The 26,805-nt window shown below is 40.8% G+C and overlaps 4 protein-coding genes across 8 annotated transcripts; 2 read left to right on the top strand and 2 right to left on the bottom strand.

The window, feature by feature from the left end:
- Positions 1-4,965: 4,965 nt before the first annotated feature.
- Positions 4,966-10,074, bottom strand: LOC139189625 (COP1-interactive protein 1-like). Its single transcript, XM_070808655.1, has 4 exons — positions 8,868-10,074; positions 7,702-8,759; positions 6,890-7,609; positions 4,966-6,751 (listed from the first exon to the last, which is right to left on the bottom strand). Exons 1-4 carry the CDS (start codon positions 10,072-10,074, stop codon positions 5,282-5,284), a joined length of 4,455 nt encoding a protein of 1,484 aa, XP_070664756.1. The 3' UTR covers positions 4,966-5,281.
- A 1,542-nt stretch (positions 10,075-11,616) lies between these two features.
- LOC103447436 (ATP-dependent zinc metalloprotease FTSH 9, chloroplastic-like) lies at positions 11,617-17,719 on the top strand. The gene is made up of 13 exons (XM_029088269.2): positions 11,617-12,881; positions 13,237-13,302; positions 13,408-13,542; positions 13,676-13,741; positions 14,198-14,383; positions 14,483-14,569; positions 14,657-14,770; positions 14,928-15,052; positions 15,186-15,294; positions 15,740-15,865; positions 16,041-16,364; positions 16,444-16,567; positions 17,095-17,719. Exons 1-13 carry the CDS (start codon positions 12,003-12,005, stop codon positions 17,247-17,249), a joined length of 2,496 nt encoding a protein of 831 aa, XP_028944102.1. The 5' UTR covers positions 11,617-12,002; the 3' UTR covers positions 17,250-17,719.
- A 2,641-nt stretch (positions 17,720-20,360) lies between these two features.
- LOC103447435 (phosphomethylpyrimidine synthase, chloroplastic) lies at positions 20,361-24,365 on the top strand. 4 transcript variants are annotated; one of them, XR_011573442.1, is made up of 6 exons: positions 20,361-20,658; positions 21,049-21,361; positions 21,491-21,618; positions 21,819-23,328; positions 23,583-23,681; positions 23,845-24,365. XR_011573442.1 is itself a non-coding variant. In XM_070808652.1 (5 exons), exons 2-4 carry the CDS (start codon positions 21,051-21,053, stop codon positions 23,324-23,326), a joined length of 1,947 nt encoding a protein of 648 aa, XP_070664753.1. In that variant the 5' UTR covers positions 20,361-20,658; positions 21,049-21,050; the 3' UTR covers positions 23,327-23,328; positions 23,583-23,790. The 4 variants fall into 4 exon arrangements, 3 of the variants coding, with proteins under 3 accessions (XP_070664753.1, XP_008384842.3, XP_070664755.1); XM_070808652.1 differs by lacking the exon at positions 23,845-24,365 and having other exon boundaries at positions 23,583-23,790; XM_008386620.4 differs by lacking the exon at positions 23,845-24,365 and having other exon boundaries at positions 20,493-20,651; positions 23,583-23,790.
- Positions 24,366-24,498: 133 nt separating this feature from the next.
- LOC103422681 (large ribosomal subunit protein uL4c-like) lies at positions 24,499-26,543 on the bottom strand. Of its 2 annotated transcripts, none has more exons than XM_008360745.4 (2): positions 25,607-26,543; positions 24,499-24,973 (listed from the first exon to the last, which is right to left on the bottom strand). In XM_008360745.4, the coding sequence occupies exons 1-2, from the start codon at positions 26,448-26,450 to the stop codon at positions 24,936-24,938; spliced, it is 882 nt and encodes a 293-aa protein (XP_008358967.2). In that variant the 5' UTR covers positions 26,451-26,543; the 3' UTR covers positions 24,499-24,935. The 2 variants fall into 2 exon arrangements, with proteins under 2 accessions (XP_008358967.2, XP_028944103.1); XM_029088270.2 differs by having other exon boundaries at positions 25,613-26,542.
- Positions 26,544-26,805: the final 262 nt, after the last annotated feature.

Here is a 26,805-nt window from a genome sequence, read left to right as displayed (position 1 = left end):
CGGTTTCTTCAGCAAATTTTTTCATTTCTGTAGCAGCTTCAATTGCTTTCGTTGGTACACTTCCGGTCTTTTCATCTGTTTCTTTCATTCTTGCGGACGCTTCTGTTTCTGTTTGAGAGACATTTTGAACTTCTTCAGGCGGTTTTTTCAACTCTTTACTATCGTCTGCTATTTTGCAGCAACCTCTGATGCTTTTTGTGGTAGATTTTCAGTTTCTGTTGAAGTTTGTGGTTTTGATTATGTTCTCAAGCATCCAAAGGTTACACAAAATATATAGAAGAGTTTGAGTGAGTTGCAAACTGCACTCAACACTCACGACAGCCAGCATAGGATGCCACACTAATCTCCTTAAATCATGCAAGACAACTAATTGAGACATAGGGAGCCACACTAATCAGCCACACTAATCTCCTTAAATCATGCAAAGCAGCCGGCATAGGGCCACACTAATCTTCCTTGAAATGAGGAGATAAGACCCTTACACAAGATGATAAGATCAAGAAGAAAATAGACAGCTATTAACTAGATAAAACCCTAATGAAGAGTAGTCATAAGTAACCGGAGGTCCTTCCTTCAATACTCCCCCTCAAGCTGGATCCAAAAGGTTGATGGATCCAAGCTTGCCAAGGAGAAGCTGAAATTGATGAGAGGCCAAGGATTTGGTGAATAGGTCCGCAAGTTGATCCGAGCTCCTTACAAAATGCGTTTGGATAACCTGAGATTGAATTTGTGTACGAACATAGTGACAATCGACTTCAATGTGCTTGGTTCTCTCGTGAAAAACTGGGTTGGAAGCAATGTGCATTGCAGCCTGATTGTCACATAAAAGAGACATGGATTGATGATTGAAAACACCTAAGTCACACAGTAAACCTTTGAGCCAAATTAGTTCACACGCAGTAGATGCCATGGCCCAATATTCTGCCTCAGCACTGGATCTTGCAACGACAGTCTGTTTTTTGCTTTTCCATGAGACAAGGTTGCCTCCCACAAACGTGCAATATCCCGTTGTAGACTTACGATCAATGGAATTGCCAGCCCAATCTGCATCACAATAACCTGTAATCTGAGTGCTTGCATTGTTCTTCATGATTATACCACGTCCCACATAACCTTTTAGATACCGAAGTATGCTTTTGACTAGGTTAAAGTGTTCCATCGTGGGAGAGTGCATAAATTGGCTAACAATACTGACAGCATAGGTAATGTCGAGCCTTGTGATGGTCAGATATATCAACTTACCAACCAACCGCTGATAATAGCTTATGTTCGGAAGAGGTTGACCCTCTAAGCTGAGCTTAAGTTTAATGTCGAGAGGTGTAGGGACCGGTTTAGCATCACTCATGTTTGCTTCCTTAAGGAGATCAAGAACATATTTGCGCTGGTTAAGGAATAAGAGCCCTTGTGAGAGGTAGCCATTTCGATGCCAAGGAAGTATCTCAGTACACCAAGATCTTTTATTGCAAAGCGTTGCTGAAGAGAATGCTTAAGTTCTTTGATTTCTTCAGGGTTATCTCCGGTGATGATCAAGTCATCAACATACACAAGAACAACCAATGTACCAGCGGTGCCTGAGCGTATAAATAAAGAAGAGTCCGCATTGCTTCTTCCAAAACCAACACTGATAAGGACTGAACTAAGCTTAGCATACCAGGCTCTCAGTGATTGTTTAAGGCCATAAATTGATTTGTGCAGTTTACACACAACATCCTGTTTATGACTTTGAGAGTGACCCGGTGGTAATCTCATGTAGACGTATTCTTCAAGCTCACCATGTAAGAAGGCGTTTTTTTACATCCATTTGATACATAAGCCATCCTTTGTTGACAGCCACGGACAAGAGTACGCGCACTGTGTTCATCTTTGCAACCGGGGCAAAGGTTTCCTTGTAATCCACATCAAATGTTTGAGTGAAGCCCCGGGCCACTAATTGTGCCTTGTGTCTTTCTATAGACCCATCCGAGTTGAATTTAATCTTGTATATCCACCTGCAGCCTACTATTTTCTTTCCTTTGGGCAGTGGCACAATGCTCTAGGTTTTATGTTGATCGAGTGCATGCAATTCATCCTGCATGGCTTGCTGCCACACCTGTGATTGGTTAGCTTCTTGAAATGATTGAGGCTCTTCATGTGCAGATATATTACTCAAATAGGCAGTATAATTAGGTGACAACTTTTGGTAAGAACAGTAGTTGGATAAGGGGTGCTTGGGCTTGTGCGTAACAAAATCTTGCAGTCTTGCTGGTGGGTGCCTCTCACGAGTTGGATTTCGTCGAGGTATGATAGGAAGAGACTCCTCTGAGGATTCTTCAGGATGAATACTGCGTAGAGTTTCATCTTCCACAGGCATGTTGTTGTCGTCATATGGAGCCGGTGGATTTGGGGCCACAAGATCCATCGTGTGAGGTTGATCACCCACATTGTTGGGTATCTCAGTCCTTGGCAGTGGAAACATGTCCAAGCTAATCTCCCTCTGACTTGTACTATCCAGAGACTTACTGTAATAAGAATTAGTTTCATGAAATTGAACATCATTTGAAACAATTAATCTCTTAAGTTGTGGATTGTAACACTTATACCCTTTTTGTGTGGATGAGTAGCCAAGGAAAATGCATTTAGTTGCCCTAGGATCAAGTTTGTCTCGATGTAAGGGCTGAACATGAACAAAACAGATGCATCCAAAGACTTTAAGGTGAGACAAGTCCACCTTTCTGTTCTTGACTATCTCTATTGGAGATTTGAACCCCAAAACCCTACTAGGTAACCTGTTGATCAGGTAAGCTGCTGTCATGACGCTTTGAGACCAAAAACGTTTTGGTACATTCATTTGTAACATCAATGCCCTAGTTTTTTCAAGGAGATCACGGTTTTTCCTCTCAGCAACACCATTTTGTTGGGGTGTGCCAACACAACTAGTTTGATGTATGATGCCATTGTTACTCAAATATTGAGTCATGACTTGGGACATGTATTCGGTGCCATTATCAGACCTTAGGGTTTTGATTTGAGAAGAAAAATGATTTTTAACAAGGTTGTGAAAGTCCTTAAACACTTCCATCACCTCACTTTTTGATTTTAACAAATATAACCAAGTGGTTTTTGAATAATCATCAACAAAAGTTATGAAATATTTATAACCATCAAAAGATTCACTTGTTGGTCCCCATATATCAGAGTGTACAAGCTCAAAAAGGTGAAAAACTCTAGACATCGAAGACCCTAGAGGTAGTCTTGTTGCCTTTGACAAATGGCAAGTTTCACAGTGGGTTGATTCTTTGCCTAAATCAGGAAATAAGGTGGACAAGATAGGTTGAGATGGATGGGCTAGTCGCTGGTGCCACAATGAGGCCTCTTGAATGGAGGTATAGATGGACTTTGACTTGGCATGAAACCTACAGGAAGAGTTTTTCGATATGTAATAGAGACCATCACTGTAAAACCCCTCACCAATCGTCCTCTTGGTTATACAATCCTGAAAAATGACAGTTTTTGGTGAAAAAATGGCCAAACAATTTAAGGAATTTGTGATTCTTCCCACTGAGAGAAGTTGAAATGGAAAAGATGGGACATATAGGGCCATATACTCTATTTGATCTGATATCAGGTGAATTTTTCCCTTTCCTACAATCCTAGCACCTTCACCATTAGCAACAGATACATGTGAAGGATTATGTAGTTTCTCAAATTTATGTAACTTTGACATTTGATTTGTCATATGGTCTGTGGCACCAGAATCTTCAACCCAAAAATCATGTAACTCATTTATTTTAAGAGCAGTTTGGAAAGCAGTTATAATACCTTTCGAGTCTGTTTGAGGTACACAATCAGCATCAGCTAAAAAACCTGCAAATTTGCCCATCAATGCAGTAGTACTTCCATCTTCATGATCAACAGATCCCTCATCTCTTCCCTTCTTTTGTTGGAGATACGCTGCAAACTCATTTAATAGGGTGGCAGGATTTGCAGTAAACTGTTGATAGGTATCAAAACTGTTGATAGATGAAGATGTTGCAGTGTTGGCACGAGGGTATGCTCGACTTGTCTTTGGTGCGGATTTATCCTTCATGAAGTCAGGTTTGAGTTCTGGATGTAGGATCCAGCACTTATCTCTCACATGCCCGATGTTGTCACAATATAGACACTTCAAATGAGGGTTTTTCCCTTTATACCTTTTTTCATTTGTCAGGTAAGCCCTAGCTTCTGTCATGTTGGTTTTTATACCATTGTTCATGACTTTTCTCCTTACTTCCTCACGTTGGATTGTTGCACAGACACTAGTGAAGGATGGTAGCTCCAGGTTCATGAGAATGTGACTTCTCAAATCCTCATATTCTGAGCTTAAGCTAGACAATAATTGAAAATTTTTATCTTCTTCAATTCTTTTAAGGAGCACTGAGGAATCAGTTGTGTGAGGTCTGTACACATCTAACTCATTCCACATGCTTCTCAAGGAACCAAGATGTTGAACAAAGCTTTTACCTTCTTGCTGTATATTGGAGATATCCTTCTTGAGTTGAAAGATGCGAGCTGCATTGTTTTGATTGCCATACATCTCCTTCACGGTGGTCCAAAGAGTGAGAGACGACTCAGAATAGCTGAAGATTTCAACAACCTTCCTTTCCATAGAATTTAACAACCATGACATGACCAATTGATCTTTACATAGCCACCCTCCAAATTCTGGAGAAGAAGCATCTGGTGCAGGTTGACTGCCATTGATGAAACCAAGTTTGGATCTTCCACCGAGAGCAAGACTGGCAGCCCTTGCCCATGGCAAATAATTAAACTCATTCAATAACACTGAACTGAGACGTTGGTTTGGATTGATATCAATTTCAGACGCGCTTATAGATGAAGAAGCAATGATGCTTACATCCTCTGGACTTCCATCTGCCACTGTTTTTGAAAAAAATAAACACATCAGTTTCGATATACAGAACAGGCTCAGAATGATGCCCGCTCTGATACCATGTTGAAGTTTGTGGTTTTGATTATGTTCTCAAGCATCCAAAGGTTACGCAAAATATATAGAAGAGTTTGAGTGAGTTGCAAACTGCACTCAACACTCACGACAGCCAGCATAGGATGCCACACTAATCTCCTTAAATCATGCAAGACAGCTAATTGAGACATAGGGAGCCACACTAATCAGCCACACTAATCTCCTTAAATCATGCAAAGCAGCCGGCATAGGGCCACACTAATCTTCCTTGAAATGAGGAGATAAGATCAAGAAGAAAATAGACAGCTATTAACTAGATAAAACCCTAATGAAGAGTAGTCATAAGTAACCGGAGGTCCTTCCTTCAATAGTTTCTTTAGCTGGTGGTAACAATTCTAGCCCAGCCATTGTTGCTTGTTGTAATACAGTACCTAATTCTTCAACTGGATGTTTTATTTTTTCTGGAGCCTCTATCATTTTTTGTGATCCACTTTCGATTTCTTCAGATGATTTTTTCAAAGCTACACGAGCCTCCGTCTCTTTTTGTGGTGCACTTCCAACTTCTTCAGCCGACTTTTTCAGTTCTACAGTAGCCTCAGTTGCTCTTTGTGATTCACTCGGAACTTTAACTGGTTTTTCCACTTCTACAGTTACCCCAGTTGAAACGTTTCCATTTTCCTCTGCTGGGTTTTTCAACTCTGCAACTACCTCTATTTTTTTTCTTGATACATTTTCAACTTTTTCGGTTAAATCTCTTGATTCTGTGGCTGCCTTTGATGCTTTTTGCGATACACTTTCAATTTCTTCAGCTGGTTTTTTAAGTTCTGCTGGAGTCTCGCTTGCTTTTTGTGATACATTTGCAATTTCTTCGGATGGATGCTTCAATATTGCAGGAGCCTTACTAGCTTTCTGTGATATTATTCCAACTTCTTCAGATGGTATTTTTAGTACCACCGGAGCCTCTGTTGCCTTACATAACACACTTCCAACTTCTTCAGCTGGTTTTTTCACCTTTGCAGTAGCCTCGACTTCTTTTGTTGATACACTTCCAATTTCATCACCCTGTTTTTTCAATTCTGAAGCTGCTTCTATTGTTTTTTGCGATATATTTCCTGTTTGTTCAGCTGATTTCGTTATTTCTGCTTCAACCTTTGTTGTCTTTGCTGATGCATCTTCAATTTTCTCAATTGGTATTTTTGACCGTGCGGCAGTTTCTGTTGCCTTTTGTGATACATTTGATGCTGCTTTTACTGATTGCTTCAGTTCTGCATCAACCTTTGTAGTTTTTTCTGGTGCCTCTTTGATTGCTTCGCCTGGTTTTATCAATTTTGTAGGAGCCACAGTTGCCTTTTGTGTTGCACTCTCAATTGCTTCAATCGGTTTTTTAGATTCTACTGTAGGCTGTGTTGCTTTCTGTGATACACTTTCTATTTCTTCAGCTGGTTTTTTCAACTCTACAGTTTCTGCTGCCTTTTTTGATACGTTTACAATTTCTTCAGCCGGAATTTTCATCTCAGCAGCAACCTCTCGGGCTTTTTGTGACATGCTTTCAATTTCTTCTGCAGACTTCTTTAATTCTAAAATAGTCTCGGTTGCTTTTTGTGATAAGTTTCCTGTTTCTTCAGCAGGTTTTTTCAGTTTGGCAGCAGCTTCTTTTGCTTTACCCGATATTTTTTCAATTTCCGCAGCTTGTTTTTTTAATTCTGAAGCAGCTTCTCCTGTTTTTTGTGATAGATCTCCAATTTCTTCAGCTTGTTCAGTCAGTATGATGTTGGCTTCCTCGGATTTTTCTGTAGGCTTACATTGTTCCTGTTATGTGAAATGTAAGTATTAGTAAAACCTTACAATTTTGATTCTGAAAATCATGAGAGAACATTTTACTAGAGAAACAAAAAGTCAAAAAATTTGATTGGAAGTATGTATCTTTAGTTGCTAGGAGTTACAAACCTGTGATTTTTTTGAATAACTTGTATTTGAACGGTCACTTGTTGATTCCTCAACAGGTTGTACTGCAGTTTGAGGTGTCAAAAATGTGCTGTCATGTGGCTTCATTGCGGATGAATCACTTTTCGCCTTGCCTCCCGCCTTAGATTCTGAGACACCAATGTTTCTTTCGGGGTTGTAAGTTGATGAGGAAGCTTGATCCCTTGGGATATCTTCTAGTAACACAGATGTCAGAGATGATGATGATGATGATGATAAATAATTGGATGCAACGACAACGTCTTCATTCACCAGATCTTTCTGCACAACTGTTGGAATACGATCGCTACAAACTCTGCTTTCTGCAGTACGTTGATCATCCTTTCTGCCTTGAATTGGGTTTGAGTTCTTTTTTGCATCAAGTTCTTTTTTGTCTTCGTTTTCAGTTTCCTGTTGAAGATCTCCCTTAGTATAATTTGAATTCTTATTGTCCTTGATCAGTTGCTTAGTGTCCAAGGAAACATCGCGTTTATCAGAATTCGCAAGAATTTCCTCCGAAGGCCTACTAGATACTAAAATCGTCACCTCCTTTGACTTTGACGACTCTCCCCCAGTCTCTTGCTTAATCAATATCTGGTCTCCACCATCTCTGTCTGCATTTGTCCTCTCATCTTTCAAATTAGTGGCGTTGATTGCTGGCGTATTCACCTTCTTTGTCATCTCATCAAGGCGATTCAATGATTCCTGTTCAATATATATCCAAGAAGTTCAGAGAGAAAGAAATAGGTTTCTGCATATAAAACATTAATTCAAAGTCATTTAGCATATAGATTTACCTCTAGTTCTGCAGAAGAATGAGTCACCAAGTTTTCATTTGATTTCGTTGTTTCGTCTTGGTTTTCGAGTAAAAGTACAGTGCATGAGCTGGAAGTCTTTAGCTTTCCAACTTTTTCGACCGCTTGCCTGACATCGTCATAGCTCTTTCCATTATAACCCATTGAATGGGTTTGGATGTCTCCATATAAGTCTGTTATAGAAGATGACAATGAGCACACATCATCTAGGTGCTGCAAGTGCATAGAAGATGATTCAGAAGAATCCTTGATGTTCTTATTGTTACCCGAAAATCTTATACTTGCAAGGTCTTTCTCGCTGAGTCCACATGCGTCCCTAAGTTTTGATTCATTTTCTTCTGTTCTTGATGATTGAGGCGATGCTGTCCACATGTACTCTTTTTCGAAGTTTCCATCCAACGTCTCAGATTCCTTATCTGAAGGTGAATTGGCCGCGTTATCTGTCAGCGAAGGTGAACCAGCCTCCGAAACCTCCACCTGCAGGTCAGAAGCTATAGAGTATGTAGGAGTATGACAAGTGCCTCTTTCAGAATAAAACAAGCGTTCTTCTAATCTACTCATTTTGTTCGCAGAAGGGCTAGAATCATACAACAACTCCTTCACAGATTTGCTCATAGGAATCGAACAATTTAGGGGTTTTGGTGGAAAATGCCTCACTTTTGATCCTGCATTTTGTGAGGGCCCAGGTCTAGTAGAATGAAAGCTCTGCTCATCGTCTTCGGAGTATGACGTTGAGCTTGACTCATCATTACTATCATCAGTTACGTGTGACTCCATCTCTACACTTCTACTTTCCATCTTGTTCGTTGCTTTTGTGTCAGTCAACCTCTGAGTTTCGCTATTTCCTTCATCTTTCGGTTTCACTGAACTTATTGCCGGAATGGGGGATTCAATAAGAGGGGACTCAGTTCTGCTTTCAGCAGTATCAGCATTGCTGCCAATGTCGGACATGTTGCGTGCCATTGACAGCAGAGCTTCAATAACTTCGTCATGCTTACCCGACAACATTCTTTCGATATGCTTATCGTGAGCTCCTGTCTCTACGGAAGAAAAAGAAATATGGATGCATTTAAGACTTAAGAATCATAACTTGAACTACAAGCAACAAAAAACTTTCTAAAGCGGGAAACAAGAAAAGTTCGTCTCACCTGATAGCTTTTTAAATCCGGAAAACCCCAATCCATCCAATGATTTTCTCTTGGGTTCCAATGGATATGAAGCAGCTCCCGAAGAGAAGCTCTCGTGCCGGCAAAATAACATTTCCTTCTGGTGAACCGTCGTGAATTCTTGTTGGAAACTATCCGCCATAAGGTTCGGTTTCTCTTCTTGTGGATCGTACGGAAGATCAAATGGATTTTGCACTGGTAACAAAATGGGAGGGGCTGAACCAGGTGTGTCCAGATTGCTTGAAAATAATTTCGCGTAATCAAATGGGGTGTTTTTCGCAACAAAAATTGGAGCAATCTGGCCTGGTATGATAGTATCCAGGTCAATTAGACCTTTCTCAACTTGCATTTTGAACAACTTTCTTGCTCTTCTCCTGGCAATCAAACTTTCCAGCCTTCTGTTCCTTTCTATCTCCGAAAGCCCGAGATCCATAAGATTCCTTTGATCATCATCTGTCCACTGCACCGCCTTGTTCCCATCCTCTTGCATCTCTTCTCCATTAGTTCCACCACCTTTGGATTTGTCAGGCTGCTCGTCCGAGTCATCAGAAGATAACAGTTGAGATTCTGAAATGTCGGAATCTAGGACCGAGCGGTGTTGCTCAACAAGAGCCTGAATATTTTCTTCCGCTGATGCTTTCACCGTTGAACTCTCTCCCTTATCAAAACCACATTTCCTTTTCTCCTCCATGATTGCTTTCTTGCTTCTGTCGATCAATGCAGTTCCACCAATCAAACTATCTTTCGGAGTTTTGGATATAGAAATGCCTTTTCCTACATTGTAATAATCTTGCCCACTCGCTTCTATGCACCTTCTCGAGACATTTGTTCGTCTGCTTTTCTGTTTCATCAAGGAGCACCCATCTCGGTTGACAACACCATCACCTCCAACAGGATGGTCGGGTTTTTTACACGACAGTCGATCATCAGTACTTGGTTTTTCATCTCGTTTGGCCTCTTCTAAGATAGCGAGTCCTCCGGAAGTGTAAAATAATCTAACAAGAACAACAATGCAGACCAGAAACGGAAACCAGAAGACGAAAAGATTGAAAAATACATAAAAGAGGTAGAAGAACAACAAAGTAGCAGAAATAAATGGATGCCTACGTACACACAGGCTACTAGTTTTCATGGAAAGTTTAAGGAATCTCCATACACAAACTAGTAAAGTCTCTGCTCCAACAGACATATCTACCTCTTTGAACAATCTCGAAAAATACAGAACCCGAAAAAATTACCAAACTAAGTGAACAATTGCTACATCAAAACCTAGCACAATTTGAACAGTACTAGGACTAGAAATGGAGAAATGTACATTTACGCGGTTCTTGGACTAGAAACAGATGAACGAAAGCAAACCCGCATTTTAAAAATTGGTGAGAATCGGGTTTTGAAGAAGGAAAACAAGATTAAGAACGTTTGAGATGGATGACGATTTCGATATAATAAAACCTTGTAAAACCATAAGAAAATGTGAGGCAGAAAGGAAGAGCAAACGAGGGAGGAAGAGGGGTCAAATTTTTTGCCTACGAAAAAGGATGAAAGTATCTCACAATCTTTTGCTTTGTGTGTGTGTGTTTCTCTGCAGCTCCGGATTTAGGTTCTTTCTTCCAAATTTAGGAAACTTGTTTTTCTCTTGGCTCCTAGTTTTTGTAAGACGATCCTTCGTTTCAGGACATTAGTCCAAGCCTCCATCGCACAAACCTCGGCAGGACAAAATAGAAAACAGGTGGCGGTCGTTATATGACTCTTGCAACTCATAGTCAAGGCCCAATCCTTGAAGACGCGTGTTGTTGAAACCAACTCTAGGGTGCATATTCTCGTTAAACAAACTCAACCATTTCTATTGAGTCAAGCTTGAACTGATTTATTTTAAGGGAGTTTTAACGAAATTCTTTCAATGCTGTTCATTTTTAACGAAAATAACATTTTTACCCTAAAAAGTCACTCATGGTACTATTCACTTACAACGTATTTTTGTCATTTTCATTAAAACTCAAAGTTTTAAAGTCATTTTCATTAGTTTTCGTTTGTTTTTATTCCTAACCAAACCGATGAGTCAAGTTTGTGTCAAGCTTGATATGAACTCGAGCCGTATTAATCTGCTTTACAACCCTCAAGTGTTGCGAGGTATTATTCAAATGTAGCATAAATGCGGTTACACGGTATTATCATGTGTGTAATTATTAAATGTACTACCAAGGTTTTAAAAGACGCTAGCCGCTAGTCGGGCGGCGCGTTAGGGTTTAGCGCTTAAGTGGCTAGCAGGCGCCTAGACGGACTAGACAAATTTAAGTAAATCTATTATATTTCGTATAAATAAATGTTTGTTTATACTTAAAATATATATAATTTCATTATGAACTACAAGTAGAATGACATATATATTATGAATCATTGTAAAATAATGAAAACATAGGAATAAACATATAATGTGTGTTCATTTAAGTATTCAACAAGTTTCTTACAATTTATTGAAAAAAATAAAATGCAAAATAAAAGTTATCTGTTTTCTGTCTAAGTGAGCCGCAACCTAAGTGGGTGCCTAGGCGGGTCTGGGCGGCATAGGCAGACTCCTTAGCAAGTCTAGACGCATTTTCTTAGTTTTCCAATGTCTAGACATTAATCGGAACGATGACCAACCACCTAACACTTAGACAGAACCTAGACGGCACTAGATGAGAATTTTTAGAACAGTGCGGACTACGTCACTCATATTATTATCACATGTAATACCCACAGTTTGTGACAGTATAACAATCATACACTAGTGTTGATACGGACAACCACGGCCCTAGATATCTTCAGTGTTAGCGTATTACGGGAGAAAACTGAGGATAACGATAAGTCGCTTGGAGAGTTAAAAAGCCGACGGTTAAGATCTCCAACTCCTACTTCATCCGACGGTTCACATCCCAAGTTCAACCTGTACTTTTATCATCTATCTTTCTCTCTCTTCTGTGTCCCAAAAAGTTCCAACCTTTTGCCTCACAGCGCCATTGACGAAGCTCAAGAATTTCTATTTTTTTATCGGATTGGGGGAATATAAAAAGATGTTGTGTATAAATATGTGAACTTTTGAGTTGGGAATTTTGAATTTCTAGGGTTTTTATTGGGATGTCGTCGGTCGAGTATTTACGTCCAACAATCCACAATAGGTTTTGCTTGAATTTGAATTTTAATGCGTATCACTCCCGCCATGGATTGGGATTCCTCCGCAGTCAATCGAGGGATTTCAACCAGGAAGCGAGACAGTGCGTTTCGAACACGGCGGTGTTCCCTCTGGTCACGTTGTACGGACAGGGCGGCAGAGCTATGACAGTTTCGGACAGGTTCGGCGGCCTCTGGAGGAGCCATGGGGGGTTTCGGACGGTTAGGGCCTCGGCGAGCGGTCAGGACACCGATTCCGGGGAGAAGAGCGACGCGAATACGACGGAGAGCCAGGCGGTGAACAATAACCCGCCGAATTCGAACTCGCCGGCTTCTAATCGGCGGCGAGATAGTCATAAGAAAGAGAAATGGTGGTGGTCGAAAGGAGGGAAGTGGCGGTGGCAGCCGATAGTTCAGGCACAAGAAATTGGAATCTTGCTGTTACAATTGGGTATTGTTATTTTCGTTATGCGGTTGCTCCGGCCCGGAATTCCGTTACCCGGGTCGGAGCCAAGGACACCGACTACGTTCGTTAGCGTTCCGTACAGTGATTTTTTGAGCAAGATTAATAGTAACCAGGTGCAGAAGGTTGAGGTTGATGGGGTTCATGTCATGTTTAAGTTGAAGTCTGCTCAGGGTGAGCAAGAAAGTGAAGTGAGCGGTGGTGGGGTGAGCAAGTTTCAGGAATCTGAGGCTTTGGTAAGAAGCGTGGCTCCGACGAAGAGGGTGGTTTACACGACGACAAGGCCAACTGATATCAAGACGCCGTATGAGAAGATGCTTGAGAATGAGGTGGAGTTTGGGTCGCCGGATAAGCGGTCTGGCGGATTCTTGAACTCTGCAATGGTGAGTTTTTTTTATTTTTTTATCATTAAATACTGTCTGGTTTTTCTGCTGAAAAGATTATATTCACAAAAACAAGAAAAGATCAATTCTTGTGAACTAAGTAACCATGATTGGAAGCTAGTTACTTAAGCTAATACGTGAATTATATTCGCTTTTTTATGTGTAGGAGGACTGAGTATAGTATTATGTTAATCCCAATGTATTAACTATTACTAACCCGCAACCCCTATGTTTTAACATGTATTGTCTTCATAATACATTTCCTTTTCTGTTCGTGGGTGTGTTTTTCGATAGAAATTAAAGATGTTTCATGCAAACAAGTTTTAATCTGTTGACTTGGCTACGCTCCTTGCAGATATCTTTGTTTTATGTTGCTGTGCTTGCTGGGCTTCTCCACAGGTTCCCTGTAAACTTTACTCAGGTGCGAGCCAGCAGTGCTTTTTTCTTTCAACCCTTTGCCTCTTTCTTTTTTTGTTCTTTGAAACTTGTTCTAGATGGTTCTCATTGAGTACATTCTTATGTACAGCAAACAGCCGGTCAGATTAGGAACAGGAAATCTGGGGGCTCTGCTGGTGCTAAAGCATCTGAACAAGGAGAAGCAATAACCTTTGCTGATGTTGCTGGCGTGGATGAGGCTAAAGAGGAGTTGGAAGAAATCGTGGTATGTTGGATGCTCCTCAGTGTACTTTGATATCACTAATGAATCATCAGAGTCTTTTAGAGGATCCTAAAGGCCTCCTACTGTTTTCTGAATTTTTATTTCAATTGTAATTATGCCAATGTTTACTGTCCAGGAATTTCTTCGGAATCCAGACAAATATATACGCCTTGGTGCTCGTCCTCCACGTGGAGTTCTCCTGGTGAGTTTTACCAAAGACCAGTTTATCTATGATGAATTAGACTTTGGAAACCAGGGAGTGGGAAGTCATAATGGTCTTAATTCAAATCTTTAGCATTTATTGTTGAAAGATGTGCCAACTATGGTAGGTCTTTCTCTTGGATATCTCCCATGGCACAAGTTCTTGTAGCATGGCTGCAGAACCGATAGGGAATTGACTCCACGTGTAGATAGGGTAACATAGAGCCCTACTACTCACGTATGAGTACTCTCTGTAGTATCCTTTTGACACTTGATTTGCACTTGGTCTACTGTTAGGGTGTATTGTATCAATCGCCACCTCGAGAATCATATAGTTTTACCCTTGAATGGTCCCATTCACTGGTTGTAATTCAGTGCATTTCTGGAGGATTTGTAGAAGACGCCTCTATTCTTTGTTTGTGTAATAACTAGTAAGCATGGCTTGTTTATCTTGCAGGTGGGTCTTCCTGGGACAGGTAAGACTCTTCTTGCCAAGGCTGTGGCTGGGGAAGCTGATGTGCCCTTTATAAGTTGCTCTGCTAGTGAGTTTGTAGAGTTGTATGTTGGCATGGGTGCCTCTCGTGTAAGGGATCTATTTGCACGGGCAAAAAAGGAGTCACCATCTATAATATTTATTGATGAGGTATGGATATGGATAATGTAATTCTGTTGTGTAACTATCTTGATTCTTGACCCATATATTTTTTAGTGGATTAGTTTCAGTATTTCTTCTTTTGCACAGATAGATGCTGTGGCAAAAAGCCGTGATGGAAAATTCCGTATTGTCAGCAATGATGAGCGAGAACAAACCTTGAATCAGTTGCTCACTGTAAGCTTTTGTCTGCACTTAGTTTTGAGTGTTTGGGTGACTTTGGCTACATGCCACTGACATTCATGTTTATGAATTCAAATGCAGGAGATGGATGGATTTGACAGCAGCTCTGCAGTTATTGTTCTTGGAGCAACTAATCGCGCAGATGTCTTAGACCCAGCACTTCGTCGACCAGGGAGATTTGATCGTGTGGTTATGGTTCGTAGTTCTTGTTTCTAGTATATTTCTGAGTTTTAAATGATATGAAACCAAGTTTCACTTTGAAACAATGTGTTCCGCATATGTTTGTATATATGAATTTATATACGAATGTACATAATCTTATATCACATTAAATCATGTCTTGTCTTGTTAGGTGGAAACACCAGATAGGAGAGGAAGAGAAGAGATTCTAAAGGTGCATGCTACCCAAAAAGAGCTTCCTTTGGCAAAAGATGTCTACCTTGGTGACATTGCTTCTATGACTACTGGCTTTACTGGGTATATGTTATTATTTGTTCATTCTTTAGTCTGTTTAAGATCTGCACTGAGCAGTAGATAATTAAACAAATGAGAAAAAGTTATGCTTCTGACCTGTGCATTGGGAATGACGTTTCTGATATATATTCTGCAGGGCAGATCTTGCAAATTTGGTGAATGAAGCTGCTTTATTGGCTGGAAGACAAAGCAAGTTGGTTGTGGAAAAAATTGATTTTATTCAAGCTGTGGAGAGATCAATAGCTGTAAGTCTTTCTCTTTCCCTCTGTTATTTAGTTACACCTATTCTTGAATTATGATCGAAAACTGTAATAAAATCATATATAACTGTTTTTCAACCTTTTTCGTATGCTTCCAGCTGATTCCTGATATTAGAATTTTGTTTCTTGTCTTTCTTGAGCCGGACTATGTTGTTGGTGCCTTAGGGTTTTTGTTTTGTATTTGTACAACCCTTAGTCCACTTTGTCTTCCTGATCCTCTGAAGTGTCTATACTTGTATGTTTCCTTTCCATAAATTCTTTAATGACCCGAGAGCTCCATTTCTCTGTTCTGGTTTTTATTTTATTTATTTTCGTAAAACATGCTTCTTGGTGTATAATCTTGTTCATACCGTTCAATGACAACATTTTTAAATCAAAGGTGTTCTTTTAATTAACTAGTAGAGAAACTTAGCCGAGTTACTTGTTATAGGGTATAGAAAAGAAGACTGCCAAGTTGCAGGGAATTGAGAAGGCTGTTGTTGCACGACATGAAGCTGGTCATGCAGTAGTAGGGACTGCTGTTGCAAGTCTTCTTCCTGGACAGCCACGTGTTGAGGTGCATTTTTTTAGAGATTTACTGAAAATACTTCTTATTTATATTACTAATGAATGGATAAAAATAACTTAAAAATAATATGAGAAATTGTGGATAATTCAAGTCCTGCAGTAGCTCACTTGTTAACTATCAATTTACATAAATATATTAATTATTTGCGTCTTTGTGTTATCAGAAATTGAGCATATTGCCAAGGTCGGGAGGGGCGTTGGGCTTTACTTATATTCCTCCAACAACTGAAGACAGATATTTACTCTTCATCGATGAGTTGCGTGGACGTTTGGTTACACTTCTTGGAGGACGTGCAGCAGAAGAATTTGTGTATTCAGGTCGTGTCTCAACAGGTGCACTTGATGATATACGACGAGCGACTGACATGGCATACAAAGCAGTAGCTGAGTATGGTCTCAATCAGAACATTGGCCCTGTGTCTATAGCAACACTTTCTGCTGGTGGAATGGATGAGTCTGGAGGAGGTGCTCCTTGGGGAAGGGATCAGGTCCAGTGTATTTTTATTTTGTTTTTGTTTTTGAATAAATTGATTGCTGTAAATACTGATCCTATAATGATAACAACAGGGGCGTCTTGTTGATCTTGTTCAAGGAGAGGTTAAAGCTTTGCTACAATCTGCCTTGGACATAGCTCTTTCGGTTGTACGTGCTAATCCTACTGTTTTGGAGGGTCTTGGTGCTCAGTTGGAAGGTGATGTTTTGCTGCTTTGGTATTATTATATTGTTTCCTATGTTCTACAGTTTTATATAATTGAAGCCTTTTGCTATTCGGTTATGTGCACTAGTACTCTTGTGGTAGCGTCAAATTTGTAGAAACCAGCATGACACAAAGAGTGGCTATTAAATAAAATGAAGTTCAGCAAGATACAAAGAGTGGCTATTGAATAAAATGAAGTCCTGTTTCAGTTTAGTCTTTTGGCGTTTTGGACATTTAGCCGTGTTGAAATTAGCTGTAAAATCAATCATAATCACTTGCAAATTTGTCGTGCTGGGACTTGCACCGTGTAGTTATTATAGGCCTTGTTGATGAAAGATGCAAGTTAACGGTTGTGTTTGTTAGATTTTCCAGGTTTTATGTATCTATTGAGCTTAGGGACTCTCACATACAATAATATGCTCATATTATTGGCAAATCTTGATCTTAGTGTGCAGACTGGTTTTTATTATAAATGTAACCTCTGCAGTTATCATGGTATTCTGATAGTATTTCTTGTTCAGAAAGAGAGAAGGTAGAAGGCGAAGAGCTACAGAAGTGGTTAAAATTGGTGGTTGCACCAACGGAACTGTCAATCTTCATTAGTGGCAAGCCAGAGTCTCTTCCCCCGTTGCAGACCATCGAGTCTCTTCTCCCATTGCAGACCGGCTCTTATTAACTACCATATGTGGTTATACTTATTCTCCTCGGTGTGAAATATGGAGTAGCTTACTGCTCTTTGTGCCGCTGTCCTGTCAGTGAATTCATCCTCTTTATTGGCAGCAGCTCCCACTTACAACTTGTATATTTTGGGTTCATTTTCTAACGAGTGTGATCACGCTCTTTGTTTTACCTCACAATTCACGCTCTTTGTTTTACCTCACAATTCACCAGCCCAAGTTGCCCAACCAAAGAGAAGGGAAAGAAGCCGGAGAATGGTACCTGAAACTGTTTGGTATCTGAAACTGTTTCGGGGTCACCCATGTTAACTTCAGCACAACCGGGTTGGTATCTGAAACTGTTGTACATTGACTGTTACTCAATTACACATGATCTGCCTATATGCAATGGTAATTGTTCATGAGTTGTATACGATAATTATTACAAAAGATGTAATCTCCTCATATTGGTTCAAAAAGTTCAGATGAATGGTGTGCATGTCATATTTTTGGTATTGGGATGGTACCGGCAATGTTGCCGGACAAAGAAAGTTTGCCCTAGGCTTGAACGCCGGTGGTGAGAAGCGGTATTGACCCAAGGGTATGCCAAGTCATTGTTTTATTTGGTTGTTTGATTTGTTGGTGGTTTCAGTTTTCGGTCATTGTTTTGCCCTTGGGGGTTAAAGAAGTCTCTTTCGGTTTTTGATCTGAAATCGGAGGAATTCTAGACACGGGAGAAGTCATTGTAATAGCATCTCAAGTCAATACGCACCGTCTCGTTGAATAGTTGAGCCAAGGGTAGAATACGGTCCAAATTATTTGAGATGGGGAGAGATTGGTAATGGATGTTATTATTGGTGATGGATATTATTGTCTGTAATCTTTATGCTTAGACATTTTGGAGTCCAAAAATATCGGCGTCCCTTTCTGAAAGAAACATAAGACTTTGGTGTTTAGGGTTTTGGCAGAAGGAAGCAGAGGAACATCTTAACCAGCTGAAGGACCACTGTCCCCATATCTTTCTGTTTCCTTCCGTAATTTGAGTGTCCTATTCATTCACTTGTAACTTCAACTTTTCTCCACTACCAATCCACTTTATGACTAACGAAAATTCTTACTTTCGACTATAGGCCATAGTTAGTTTATGAGCCATTTGTGTTGGTCAAATTTAAGGCGAGTCTTGACGCAACAGAAAAGTTGTTCCTTTATAATCGAAAGGTCATGGTTTCGAGTCTTGAAAACAGTTGTAAGGCTGCGTACTATAGACCTCTCCCGTGATCTTTGTAAACGAGGGAGTCTTGCTGGCTTGCAGTCACCCTTATATATTGATCAAATTTGATGATTCAATCCACAAGAACCCTAATGCAAACTAATTTACTTTAGGGATAATTTATAGTGGAAAATAATCGGTTTCTTTTACCTGTAAAAATTCATATGATAGTTTGATATATGTGAGTATTGTTCCTTTTAATAATTTTAATAAATAATTTGTATTTTCCAGATAAGAAAGACTAGCCTTTTACATATAAGGAAACAAAATGCATGGCAAAGTAACATGAACAAAATGTTTTGTACTTTCAGATATTAGAAAAGGAAAAATGTTTTTTGCTCTTGTACAAGGGAAATGGAAGTAGCAACAACAATAGTCTCCATATGTGGTTTGTGGACGATTGTAGATGCACGATGAGTTCACTAGTAGAAAACATGGCATCAAAACACATGCGGTTGGCTAAGTAGATAGAAACTCAGATAGAGAACATTGGATTGACATCCACTCCACATCTCTTGTATCTGGAGCTCGCAGATCGAGAAATTCGAACCATTTAATTTCAATCCTATGCCTCCATCCCACTAGTTCACTTAACAAAAATCTAAAAACTTGAACAGTTCGAATCTCTTTCCCTTTTTTTAAAAGTAAGGATTTCTCGGTCCGCGAACTCTGGACACAGAGATTTGGAGTGAATCTCATTTGGATAATATTGACCATACATTAATGGCTGCATGGTGACCGTATCGATTAGACACAAAAAACAGAATGTTGGTATTCTAAAAGACACTTGTGAAATCGGTGGGAATAGCCAAATTTTCTACTAGTCGTTCTATGTTACATTCAATGGTTGAGAGTTATTCACAATAATACGTTAATGGTTAAGAGCGTAATGTTGATAAGTCGCTGAGAACAAGAGCTTACTACTGCGGACGTACGTAGCACGCTTGACGGTTTTTGCATGGCAATGGTATATAACATGCATAATTAGCAAGTTGCTTAATACGTAATGACGATTTCTAAACTCTATTAGCTACTCTTTAATGTTTGGAGGCAAATGTCAAATCTCTTCATGTACTCTTTGTCACATCGTGTTTTTTACACAATGTTTAATAATTTTGCAAGAGAATTGAAGTTAAATTATGAGGTGACAAAAAATATATGAAAAGTCTCACTTTGAGAGAGTTCCCTTAACATTTCTCTTATCCTTATTAAGCAATTATTCTTCATAATAATCTGCAGAAATTGCCAAAATTTGACAAGAACCAAACGACGACACAGAACCAAAGTTGAAGGACCTAAAGTAATTTGGAACATCTTACGTTGCCCCTTTCGAAAATTGAGAAGATCGCAATGTCTCACGTGAATGGTAAGGCCAAAAAAAGGCAACTACATATTCATATGACATGCCAAATTTGTCAAGATGTTAATGAAAGACAGTTAGTCATACGCTCCTCATGAACAATTCCAAAGCATCCAACGGATCGTTGGAATAAAATCACGATGTATCATAACTTAATCATAAACTCACCAAACAGTTAAAAAAAACCGTTAAAAAACTTGGAATAATGTAATCACAAATTATATCGTCGTCTCATCTCGTTTTGATCATAGGGTCATCTTAAACTATATGATATTTCAAAGTTGTCACACAATTTCACATGTTAGCATAAGACAATTAGCCACAAGCACCTCATGAACAATCGCAAAGCATCCAAATTATATGTAACTATGAATTTGTTCTAACGGAATCACCATGAGTCATAAATCTTAAACTCTAAATAATTCCGAATGAAATCTAGAAATTGGAATACGCAACTATAAATATATCCTCGTCCCATCATGTGTGATTAAACTTTAAAATTAAGACAAAGTAAAAACCGAGTGCTATTAAATTAACAAGTCATGTGCATTAATTTTTTATTGAATTAAGAAGAATTCAGAAAATATCTGGTTGGAAAAATCACCTAGAGCCACGTAGTGTTGGCTTTCTGGTTACCTTCTGGAGCAAACACGAGTACACTGCTTTTTAACTCCCTATAAAATGCTACAACGTAATCTTAGGCAAGTGCTCAGATTGTCATTGAAATTTTCAGTTGTGAGAGAGAGAACAAGATAAGCCTGTGAGAAGCCTTCCTTCTTCTACCAGCCCCAGGTTCCAGGTTCTTCCTTTCTCTCTCCTCTCTCTCTCTCTCTCTTCAAAACCCAACATTTTCACTCTCATAGTAATCCTTCTAGCTCACTTGGGTCGGTCTTAATTTTCTGTTTGGTTGCCTAGAAAGTTCAAGGTGCTTGTCAAATGAACACAAATTATCAAACTTTTAACGATTTTGGTTTCCTGCAAATTCAAACAATTTCTAATATCTGGAGTGTTGAAGATAAATTGATTAAATTCTGATGCTTTTGTTTTGTTTTTGCATGCCTCACTGAAATTGTTCATTCCCTGAAATGGATGTGAAATTGTGAATAAAAATAGGAAATTGGTTGCATCTTGCTAATTTTTAGTTGCTTGTGGGTTGAATTTTTGTGTCCCAATTGTTTGCTGAATTCAGAAATGGCATCGGTGCATAGTGCCCTGACATCGGTTGTGTGCAAGAATGGCAGTCATTCTTCTGCAGCAAAGTTCCCAGCTACCACCTTCTTGCCCGGGTTTGATGCCGTGGGGCGTCTTTCAAGCCCGTTCAAGAAGGAAGTGTGCCTTAGTTCCCTGAGCTCAGGTGCCAAAGCTACACTTACCTTTGATCCCCCAGCAACCAATTCCGAGAAACCCAAGCTACCAAGGCATACAGCCGATCCCGCTTCTCCTGATTTTCTGCCTCTTCCGTCCTTTGAACAATGTTTTCCCAAGAGCACAAAAGAACACAGGTGTGTCTCTTTATCTTCTTCCATTGCTTCACATGAATTAATTGGTCCCGAAATGTATAACTTGTTAAATCACTTGAGGTACATTTGTGAATTGGATTATGGCGTACTGATGCGTGATTGCCCCTGCAGGGAAGTTGTTCACGAAGAAACTGGCCATGTGCTCAAAGTTCCCCTTCGACGAGTCCACCTGGCTGGGGATGAACCTCCATTCGACAACTATGACACTAGTGGTCCACAAAACATAAGCCCGCGCGTTGGTAAGCACAACTTTATTTCGTCATCTTTTTTGTTGGTGGTCTTCTTCACGCTCTGGAACTGAACACTCGATTGAAAATTGTTATATGATGTTCAATTTTAATACAGTAATGTGGTTTCGACTAAAATGTCTTTCTGTTCTTGTGTTTTGGGCTTAAATTGGATTTCTTCATCCATTTTCTTGGTTGATGTTGATAAATAGGTCTCCCTAAACTGCGGAAAGATTGGATTGAGAGGCGAGACAAATTAGGTGCACCAAGATACACTCAGATGTACTATGCTAAGCAGGGAATTATAACTGAGGAGATGTTGTACTGTGCTGCTCGTGAGAAGCTTGACCCAGAGTTTGTGAGATCAGAAGTGGCTCGTGGGCGGGCAATTATCCCTTCCAATAAGAAGCACTTGGAGCTGGAGCCAATGATCGTTGGGAGAAAATTTCTGGTCAAGGTTAATGCAAACATAGGAAACTCTGCTGTTGTCAGCTCTATCGAAGAGGAAGTTTATAAAGTCCAGTGGGCAACTATGTGGGGTGCTGACACTGTCATGGATCTGTCTACAGGACGTCACATCCATGAGACCCGTGAGTGGATCCTACGTAACTCCCCTGTGCCAGTAGGGACAGTACCCATTTATCAAGCGCTTGAAAAAGTGGATGGAATTGCAGAAAACCTGAACTGGGAAGTGTTCAGAGAAACTCTTATTGAACAAGCCGAGCAGGGTGTAGATTACTTCACCATCCATGCCGGGGTTCTACTGCGGTACATCCCACTAACAGCAAAGCGTATGACAGGAATTGTTTCACGAGGAGGATCCATTCATGCAAAGTGGTGCTTAGCTTATCACAAAGAGAATTTTGCTTATGAGCACTGGGATGACATACTCGACATCTGCAATCAATATGATGTCGCCCTGTCAATTGGTGACGGGCTGAGACCTGGTTCGATTTATGATGCTAATGACACTGCACAGTTTGCAGAGCTGTTAACTCAGGGAGAACTGACCCGTAGGGCATGGGAAAAGGATGTGCAGGTAATGAATGAAGGGCCAGGGCATGTTCCAATGCACAAGATTCCGGAAAACATGAAAAAACAGCTTGAATGGTGTAATGAAGCGCCTTTCTACACTCTTGGTCCTCTAACAACTGATATTGCTCCTGGATACGATCACATCACCTCTGCCATTGGTGCTGCCAACATTGGGGCTCTAGGCACCGCCCTTCTCTGTTACGTAACCCCGAAGGAGCATCTGGGATTGCCAAACCGAGATGATGTGAAGGCTGGAGTTATAGCATATAAGATAGCTGCTCATGCCGCTGATCTAGCCAAAGGTCACCCACATGCTCAAGCCTGGGATGATGCATTGAGCAAGGCAAGATTTGAGTTCCGGTGGATGGACCAGTTTGCCTTGTCACTAGACCCTATGACTGCCATGTCATTCCATGACGAAACCCTGCCAGCAGATGGTGCCAAGGTGGCCCATTTTTGCTCCATGTGCGGTCCAAAGTTCTGTTCAATGAAGATAACGGAGGATGTGAGGAAGTATGCTGAAGAGCATGGTTACGGGAGTGCTGAGGAAGCTGTGATCCGTGGAATGGATGCTATGAGTGCTGAGTTTCTTGCTGCCAAGAAAACTGTGAGCGGGGAACAGCATGGTGAAGTTGGAGGGGAAATTTACTTGCCAGAAAGTTATATAAAAGCTGCCGAGAGGTGAAGGTCAGTAATTTCTTTTTATTAAATTTCTATTTTCTATAAACTTGATGTGATTTTGTGGGAAATATCAGTGGTGCGGAGAATTTAATTTGCCATTGTAAAACTGTCAATTTCTGTACTTAAGCTGCATTCACAGGATGAATCGGTTTGAAGAAGAAATTTGCTATCGTGCATTCCATCATCTTCGTTTAGCAAATAGACCGCTCACATCTACGCTATTCTCATTATTTTGTTCTTCTGTTCTACAACGGGAACAGTTGCAGGATCACGTGAATAACCAGAATCAGTTTGACGACTCTGGAGGCTTTCGTGCATGATCGGCTTGTGCGCAGCGAGGTTTTCATTTTCATGCTATGGTATAGACATAGTTTGGTGTGTGTGAAATAATTCTGAAGACTCATGACATTATCGTTTTCTTGCTTGAGCTTACGTTTCTCCGTAATAAAATGCTTTCCGTTCATATTACATCGATATTGTGTTTATATTGTTAGCATCGTATTGACATAAAGGACGCACCAGGGGTGCCTGTATCTGCTCTAGCACTGGCCTCGTGGTTAGTATGCGAGGAGCAGGTCAGGCTGAGATAGTCCCTTTGAACCTGAACAGGTTAATGCCTGCGTAGGGAGTGTGCATCTCTTTTTCCTGTTTCTGTGCTTGCACAGGGAGGGAGAGCTTTCGTCCATGGTTCGGGCTAGCTGATAGCATCATGGCCGAGCCGATCAGTCTGCACGGCTGGGAGGAACCGAGTGGCAATTCTATGATACAAAGAGGAAAACAGTGCCTATAACTCACCAGCTTCGATTATTTTGTTCTCTCGTCTATTGCAACTGGTTTCTTCCTCAACACTCAGTTTTAAATTCACTGTACTTCAATTAGCCGAACTCGGTGCTAGATTGAAAAGCACTTTTAAAGAAAATGTTTTTCAGTTCCAAAAGCATTTGGAGCGCTTCCTGCAAGAAGCAGTCAGTCGTTTTAGAAGCATTTCCAAATGAGCCCTGACTCGAGTCTTTCATGTGTTATAAAAGGTTTAGTTTTCCGAATTTCCTGTTACCAAATTTGGTTCGAGATCATATCATTGGATACAAAACTTCGACCCAAAAGAGTTGTAATACTGAGAGAGACACCAAATAAGCGAGCTTAGCATTTTGTCACACATACAAAAGACCACAAGGATGAAGATAATTGTGCAAGAAGATTGCATTGGTAAAAGTAATTCACGGGTAGTAATTTCCGTACCCCTTTTCTCCTCGTGCACTCGTCTGTGTCTCTCTAGCCTTTCGATTGAAAAACCTAGTGGAGAATCAAGGGGCAAAAGGAAGGAGGACGGCACAAGGAGAACAAGGTTGTGAAATCACTGCCCTAATTTGCTCACAAAAGGGATAACTGAACCAAATACATACATTTGTATTGGATTTCGTTTACGAATTTTACGACAAATACAAAAACGATGGAGAGTGTTTCGAAACCAGCCTGCAACATGACTCGGTTGCAATCCTAACAAGGCATGGATAGTTGATCGCACTGTTAGGGATGAACTGAGATGAAACCTCCTCATGGGTTAATCTGGGGGCCGAAAATGTGTTAACAAAAACAGCTCTTTATCTGTCTCGTCACTCGGCTGCATCAGAACTCTCATCTGCTGCCGTCCCTGCAATCCAAAATCGAAAAACGAAACCAAATCAACAAGACAAAATTCCAAGAAAAGATCATCATCATCCTATACAACGTTGTCCTCTCCGTAAAAGTACACAGAAAACCCATGACTGGTTCGATATAAAAATGTGAGTAATGTTTGATACAAACTTGTTAGCGTAATCTAATCACCGATCATTTCCTACACGTCCCAGCTTGCAAGAATCAATGAATATGAGTTTGATAAAGAGAAACCACATTGCCCCCTGCACCCCGAAAGCCTGTATTCGATTCCCCCCTCCATTAACATCGCACCCGAAATCCTGTATTTGATAACTAAACAACCACATTGCACCTTGTCCCCGAGTTTCTATGTTCGTCTCCCCCCTCCCTAATATCGGTTACAAGAAACAGAAAAACCACATTGCCCGCGAACTTTTTATCCTCCACGTCCGAAATTTGGAACCAAATTAACCGGAGCATTGCTAACAATATGCATACATGTGTTGTGTTCTTATGCTCAATTCAAAAAATTTCAATCAATACTAAAAGACTGCAGCAAAAACTAGTTCTACAAACGCAGATAAACGAACAAACCCGAATCAAATCATATTAAACCAGCTTCAAAAAATGGCGTAAGAGACTTAACCTTCACCTTCAACTCCTCCTTCTTCTTCCTCCTCCTCCTCGTCCTCTGTCTCGCCGTCGTAATCAACCCCGTACCTTGCATTCAGATAATCCACAATCTCCGGCGTCATGATCAGCTTATCCGCATTCAAAATGTCAAACAAATTCAAAGTCCTCGGCGTCAGCATCTTCAAAGTCCCAATATTTCTGCTCGAAAGCCTCACATTGTTCGCCACCTCCGTCACCAGAAACGTCGTCTTCTCCTTCGGGTCCAAACCCCACCGCTTCATCGCCGCTATAAACTCCGTCGTCTTCGGCTTCTCAAGCTTCTCGAACTCGTCGCTGAAATCCTCCACCACGATCGTGTTCTCCGCGGCGCTCGCCACCGCCGTCGAAATCGCCAGCCGCTTCTCCTTCCGATTGATCTTGATGCTCCAATCCCTGGGCTTGGGTCCGAACACGACCCCTCCGCCGGGTCGTAGCGGGGTTCGAGTCGACCCCTGGCGGGCCCGACCCGTCTTCTTCTGCGGGTAAGGTTTTCTCCCTCCTCCGCTGACCTCCGCGCGGGTGAGGGTGGATGCTGTGCCGCGGCGCTTGTTCTGGAGGTCGGTGATGATGGCGCGGTGGACGACGGCGCGCGCGGTGTCGGGGAGCGCGGACTTGAGGTCTAGGAAAGTTTCCCCAACTTTGTCGCCCGTGAAGGAGAGGACTGGGAGGGTGGCGACCTCGGCGGAGACGGAGAGGGGTTTAGAGGTTTTGAGAGAATTTTTCGGTGCGAGGGCAGAGAGGGGTTTGTGGGAGGAGGAGGGGAGGAAGATTGAGGAGTTGAAGAAGGAGAGTGATAAGGACGCTGCGGAAGTCGCCATTGTTGGAGAGCGAGAGCGAGAGCTCGAGTGAGAGAGAGTTTGTGACTCTCAGTGATGGTGTTGAAATTTGCTATCCACAACCGCTGCGCCCGCTGCCTATCCGTTGGGTGCTAGGCGCTTCTTTGTATAAACGACGTGTCGTGTCAGCGCTTGGACCGGCCCACTTAAAAATCGAATCATGCTTGGGCTGATCCGCTTGTACCTTAACTGAGTAAAAGCATTTACCCATACAAGTAAAGTTTTATATTTGAATTTCCTTTGCTATATAACAATTTAGTTTAGTTGTGGTTTTAGAGAAGAATTTACATGGAATAACTTCACCATCATGTGGTTCCCGATCAAATGCTGTATTATT

Source organism: Malus domestica, chromosome 11 (assembly GCF_042453785.1).
Source record: "Malus domestica chromosome 11, GDT2T_hap1".
In the NCBI taxonomy this organism is placed as follows: domain Eukaryota; kingdom Viridiplantae; phylum Streptophyta; class Magnoliopsida; order Rosales; family Rosaceae; genus Malus; species Malus domestica.
This window is presented reverse-complemented; position numbering and strand designations above follow the sequence as displayed.